This window comes from Mandrillus leucophaeus, unplaced genomic scaffold, assembly GCF_000951045.1.
Source record: "Mandrillus leucophaeus isolate KB7577 unplaced genomic scaffold, Mleu.le_1.0 Scaffold694, whole genome shotgun sequence".
NCBI lineage: Eukaryota > Metazoa > Chordata > Mammalia > Primates > Cercopithecidae > Mandrillus > Mandrillus leucophaeus.
In genome coordinates, this window is record NW_012107519.1 from 1791980 (window position 1) to 1798580 (window position 6601).

General features: G+C 39.5%; 1 protein-coding gene across 1 annotated transcript in view; it reads left to right on the forward strand.

The window, feature by feature from the left end:
- Window positions 1-249: 249 nt before the first annotated feature.
- The window catches only part of LOC105527855 (rhotekin-2-like), a gene marked incomplete at its 3' end in the record, with an annotated part of 7677 nt that continues 1325 nt past the window's right edge, over window positions 250-6601 (forward strand). The window contains exons 1-2 of the mRNA XM_011964346.1: window positions 250-509; window positions 6294-6494. Coding sequence (XP_011819736.1) covers window positions 450-509; window positions 6294-6494 — 261 coding nt within the window. The remainder of the gene's footprint in view (window positions 510-6293; window positions 6495-6601) is intronic.

Genomic DNA, 6601 nt, shown 5'->3' on the forward strand with positions numbered 1-6601 from the left:
TGTCCAGCTACGATCACTTTGTAAGGCCTTCGGTGGGATGCGGGCAGAAGGCTCCCAGTGCAAAGGGCGTGCCACGAAAACCACCAGCCAGAAACCTGCGCTGCGACAGGTGCGCTTCGCCGCCAAATCTTTCCCCGCGGCCCCTCCCACTCCCGTTCCAAGCCCGCCCACATCCCTGTCGCGGCTTTAAGTCCGGCGCCGCCGCCCTCTCCCCCGCCCCGCCGCGCTGGAGCCTGGGGTCTCGGCAACTTCCGGCGGCGGGAGCGGCGGGGCGCGAGGCGTGCCCACTGCGCGTGCGCGTCTGCCGGGCTTCTCCTGCGCCCCCCGGCCCCTGCGACTGGGACTTGGTACAGCCGGGCGGTTGGCGTCCTCCGCGGCTCCAGCCAGGGGCGGGCTTTTCAAATCTTCCTTTGAAAGAGTGGCGACGGCCCGGACAGTTCGCGCTGGAGATGGAGGGGCCGAGTCTGAGGGGTCCTGCGCTCGGTCTGGCGGGGCTTCCCACCCAGCAGGTGAGTTGCGGGAGGGACCCTGCCGCGGAAGGAGAGGGAGCCGGGGTTCTGTTTCTCGCGCCTTCGCTTTGTGGAGTCGTCGGGAAAGCCTCTCCCCTGCTCCTCTGTTTCAGCGGTGGCCACAAACAAAGGGAGGGACTAGGAGACTGCACTCTTGGGGCTCTAAAGGGCCTGGATATCGGCACCGCCGGATTTCTCAGAGAGGGAGCTGAGGTCCGGAGTGGGAAGGCGGGGCCGGGGTCCCAGCGCGCGTTTGAGGTGCACTTGTCTGCTGCCCTCCCCAGGCTTTGGACGCCTGTCTTTTTGCAAGTGTAGGTGATGCCGGGGAAATGGGAGCCGCTTGATTCCCAAGAAACCCAGCGAGGCCAGTGGAAGACAGTTGGCTTATTACAGATTTAATGGGAAGCACAGTAATGGAGCGATGTCTATGTCTACACACAACACAGAACTGGTTGGGGTGGGGGGTGGGGTTCGGAGTGGAGTAGAGGCAAACTGCAACCTCTGCACTTTAGAGAAAGTTGAAGGTTTGATAGTGGGTTCTTTCTCAAATCATTAGAAAGGAAAAAGAGAGGACACATTAAATTGGATAGAAGTTTGATGTTTGCTTTTGTGCTATGTAAATTGTGTTAGAAACCTTTTTATTTTGCTTTTTACTAGACCAACATTATTTCTTGGCAGCATCAGTTATTAAAATGTTACCACTTTTCACTCTTAACCGTAACTTTAGGGTCTTAAAAGAAAACTCTGATGTCTTTAAGCTGGATCTTCACTTCTATTTTAATCTCTACCTTCTTTTGCCTACTTCAGAAGTAGGTTAAGCCATATGAAAGTGCCAGTTTTGTAGGTCAAAATTGGTAAAATATTTGCAATTTCATTCATATGGAGGCACCTGATAATCTTTGTTTAAAAATCTAGAATTTCCTTAGCAGACACAAAATTGTTAGGAAGTTTTCAATAATACTGTGAAAAATAAAGCAAGACATTAAGATTCATTATGCAAAGGAAGTCCAGTGTCTTTATCAGTAATTTTTATGCTGTTTTATGTCAGCATTTTCAAAAATTTCAAAGATTTTGATGTACTTTTTTTCGATCCTGTCCTGTTATATACTTTGGCTGTCCGCCTAACAAAATCTTAATTTATAGTGAATTGGCATTCTATTGAGATTCTTGTATGTATCATATAGGTGTAGGTGTAGGTGTAGCTGTCCAGGTGTATTTATTGAGCTTCAGGCTGCAGGAATAGGAATGGTACAGAAGCGACAAGAGGATAAAATCATGAAGGAAGTTTAGCTGCAAGGAATGAAAATAATGTTTAAATACATATAAAGGCTTGGTTATTTACATGTGGGAAGGTACAATACTTAATTTTTTAGGCAGGACAAAATCGAAATGATTGAAATGCAGAATCTTCAGTTTAGATTTGGAGAAAAAACACAAAATAGTAGTAGGTTTCAACCTAACAGGAATATTGAGGGTCAGTCAGATAATTTTATACTTGACTAATACTGAATTTTTATTTGGCATTTCCTTTGATACATGAATGAAGCTGCCATGTTATCGAGATAAGGCCAAAGATTTTGAGGTGGCCACACCCTAGTCAAACACCTCTACTGAAACCCTGGAGTCCTCTGCGACTCCTCACAGCATAGAGTATTGGCTTTGTAGTCAGATTCAGGTCAAACCAAACTCTTCTTGTTGTGCAACCTTAAATAAGTTATCTCTGTTTTCTAAGTTTCAGTTTCCACAGTTGTAGATTGGGTATTCTGCCTATCCTAGACAGCTGTTGGAATTCAAGAACATCTCTAAAGTACTTATCACAGCACCTAGCACTCAGGATGTGCTTGAGAGATGACTATTGTTGTTATTATCCTTTGTCCTATTCAGCTGAGTGGTTCCGGCAGTCCCCTACCTTTTCTTACAAATGTTTAAGCTTTTGGAATTTTAATAAAAATAAAATTCAAAAAGTAATACTATCTCATTGCAGCAAAGTCAACATAGAAACATGAATTTACGAATTCTCTCTCTAGTTCCATTCCCCAGAATGGCCGCTGTTAACAATTTCCAGACTTTTTTCTGTACATAAACAATTCTTAAAATCCACACAATTTCTTTTAGCAAAATGAGAATGGACTGTATTTACTCTTTTCTTCTTCTTCACCTTGGTCTTTTGGTTAGCATGGCTTAACTATATCCATTAGGTGAATGGTAGTTTATATCTTGATTACTGCAGTTGTCTTTCCAGGAGTTCAACTTCAGGTTTTTTTAAGTCAGTTTTTAATACCAACAATAAAGCCATTTTCTTTGCACTTCCTTCATACTAGGCTAGCTCTTAAAACCTAGTAGGTTTCTGTTTCCTACTTAATCTAAATTTCCGTTTTTAAGGTATCTTCCTATTTCATTCATAGCCTTGTCCATATATTTTTATCAGCCTAACTTGTTAAAGTACTTACGGGGTCAGAACAGTGACAAAGGCTTCTGTTTGACTTGATTAGAGGCAAGCCCTTATTCAGAAAATTGGAAAAGAAATAAGAGGATGATGGCCTTACCTCATTCTCTCCTCTTTCTGGAGACTGGCATTCAAACACTCCTAAAAGGAATGATTACAGAGAGACTAGCTTTTGTCTTTGGTCCTAATCAGCCTTGACTCTACCTGGCCGAGCCATTATGGCTGAGGGAGCAACACTGGTGATTTTCCACTCCGTACTCATCCTCTTTGAGGTCAATAAACGTCACTATTGAATGCCCAATCGGTGCCCTTATTACATGATCATTATTCTTATTGGGGATAGCACTAGACATCAACCCTTACCCCAGATGCACTGTGTACCCTTAGTAACTAAAGACAGCTCTAAAGGGTTTCAGTTCCATAAACCCTTCCTTGCTAGAGCTAGCATTGCTTAACCAGAGAGGCTTTTTCTGCATGTAAAGTATAGATGTGTACTAAAAGAAGTTGCATGGGAAATACAAAACTGGCTAAAACCAGTAGCCTTAAAAAAAAAAAAAAAAAACAAACTCAGAATACATTGAAAACCATATGTACACTTAACAACTCATCCTGCTTATGTTAGCCTTCTGGGATCCACTTAACTCACATTTGCCTGAGACCTGCCTCAGCGAGGGAGGTAAGATTATAGTTTACTATGTATGTTAATTTGGCTAGATTATGGGTCAGTAAACTATTTCTATAAAGGGCAAACAGTAAATATTTTCAGCTTCGCAGGCCACTCAGTCTCTGTTGAAGTCACTCAACTCTGCCCTTGTAGCTTAAAGGAGCCATAGACAATACGAATGAATGTGTCTGTGCTCCAGTATAACTTTATTTACAAAATCAGGTCCCAGCCAGGCCATAGTTTTCTGACCCTTGCTCTAAAGAAAAAAAATCTTCACAGTAGTATCTGTTAGATACGCCTCATTTCCTTAATAAATAGTACTTTAATCTTACATCATCTTCAAACTTTTTAAATGTACTTTTTAAAAAAATCCTGGCTACATTTTCTTTCTCTACTATTTCCCAAGCTTCTGTAGTTTTATGGAGACTTCATTGTAAGTGATGGTGAGAAGATACTCTTTATTTACGGGACAGAAACCCAAACTGATTCGTTAATGTGGCTGTAGCCACCTGCTGGTTCTTTAAGGTTGCTGCAACTTTTAAGATTGCTGTGGAATTTCAAATAGTCCAGCTGTGCTTCTCTACCCTGGCTGACCATTGAATCACCAGAAGAACTGTAAAAAAAAAAAAAAAAAAAAGGGCTCAAGCCCCACCTCCAGAGATCCTGCTTGGTCTGGGGTAGGTCACAGGTTTAGGTACTTTTATAAGGCCCTTCCTCTCTGCCTCAGATGGTTTGAATATGCAGCCAGCTTTGAGAACCACTGTGCTAGTTCAACTGCCTATCTCATTGCAGCATTTAAAACCAAAATAGAATTTAGTGGCACCAGATGGTATTTGTTTATATTTGAGTTGTGGGGTAAAACTATTCATCCCAGCTTTAGGTTGCTCCCTATGTGCACTCCCCAATATAGTCAGTCTGCCAGAGTTTATTTCTATAGACATATGGGTCACATAGATAATTCTTATAATTATTTGCTAATTACATTAAAGAAGAATTTACTTTGGGGCTGGTTAACTTATAAAAAGATGAAATGGAGTTGTTGAAATTCAGTCGTGTGCAGCGAAGGAAAACCAGCGAATGACTACATTTATATAGTACACCAGTTTTGAGTTACAACACTATATGAGAAGGTTTTTATGTGGTGATTACATGATGTAATTACAGGAGGTAATTAAACAGATCTGTTTTCTGTGTGTAAATAGTACAGTTGATTGATTTGGATAGTCAAGTTAAATCATCTGCAGTTTGTCTTTTGGGGTAGTCTTCAAAGACTGTTAGCTCTCCTAACTTTCATCTTTTCCTTTTGAAAAGGTTGTCTAGATGTTTTGTTACTAGATTTCATTTACATTTTTAAATTTACATTTTGATCCAATCAGAAGGTAAATTATAGTCTTTATTTTGTTTACCATAGAAACTAGGGTGATCACTTTATCTTTAAGAAATAGACATACTAGAAACATCATTACATGTTTGTGATACAATAAAGAGTACCTTTGATTTATAATTTTTATAAAGTCATTGTGAATTAAATCAGAACTGTACATTCAGTGTGTAGAATTTTAATGTTGCATGTGAAACTTGTATGTAGAATCAGGCCATTAAAAGATAATTATATGGAATAAAAGACTTTCAGAAATAAACTATTTAGTAGTTTCATGGTGAACCCTAAAACTAAAATAAATGGTATGTCCAGAATTATATTATAAAGCTCTGTTCCGGATAGCTAAGGCTTCTGACATTTTCTATGTACAATGCTTTCGCTCTCTTGCTTCTGAGATTGTGTTTACACTGCCTACTATTACAAATAGCCTGTTTCCTCCCTGCTACTAAATGTTGGCTCCTTTACTCAGTATCTGCTTTTTCAGAATGTTTGTCATGGTTAATTCACTGTCATCAACCACATTGCCATCTCTTAATACAATTTATATAATATATATGTGTGATATATTGTTCACGTTAGTTATTGTATGTTTTCTAAGGCTGCTATAACAAATGACCAAGACTAAGTGACTGAAAACAAGAAAAATTTATTCTCAAACTTATGGAGGCCAGATGTCTGAAATCGAGGAATTGGCGGGGTCACGCTCCTCTGAAGGCCGTAGGAAAGAATTCTCTTCTTGCCTTTCCCAGCTTCTGATTACTGCCATCAATCCTTGGTATTTTTTTGACTTATAGACGTATTAGTCTCTGTCTTCATATGTCATTCTCTCTGTATGTGACTGTGTCTTCATGCAACCTTTCTTTAAGGACACTAGTCATTAGATTTAGGACTTATTCTAATCCAGTATGTCCTCATCTTACCTAATTACATCCGCAAAACCCTCTGTCCAAATAAGGCTACATTCTGAGGCACTGGGTGGACATAAAGTTTGGAGAGACACTATTAAACTTCATATAGTTATAGGAACACATAATGTTTGTCACCTTTGTTTATGTTCTGTTTATTCAGTTTCTTTAGATTGTAAAGATTTCCTAATGAAGCAAGAAGTTAAGAATTGCAAAGAGCACTTTAAAATAGCTATTTTTACACTACATATATTTATATTAAAACTTTGTTGCTTTCTCAATATGGTATACAATTATGATATCTAGTACATTTTGCATCTATTATGGGTTAAAATGTAATTTTGGATTTTTGCTATATTTTAAAGATGCATTTTTTTTTTTTTTTTAGGACTGCAGCATTCAAGAAAAAATAGACTTAGAAATTCGAATGCGAGAAGGAATATGGAAACTCCTTTCTCTGAGCACTCAGAAAGATCAGGTTTTACATGCAGTTAAGAATCTCATGGTGTGCAATGCTCGAATAATGGCCTATACATCAGAGCTACAGAAATTGGAAGAACAGATTGCAAATCAGACTGGAAGATGGTTAGTAACATAGTTTACCTGTGACTTTTAATGTACTTAAATATGTAAATTTAAAACACAGTATAATTTAAGCTTAAGTACACATGTCAAATCACCAAACTGTTTAAAAAA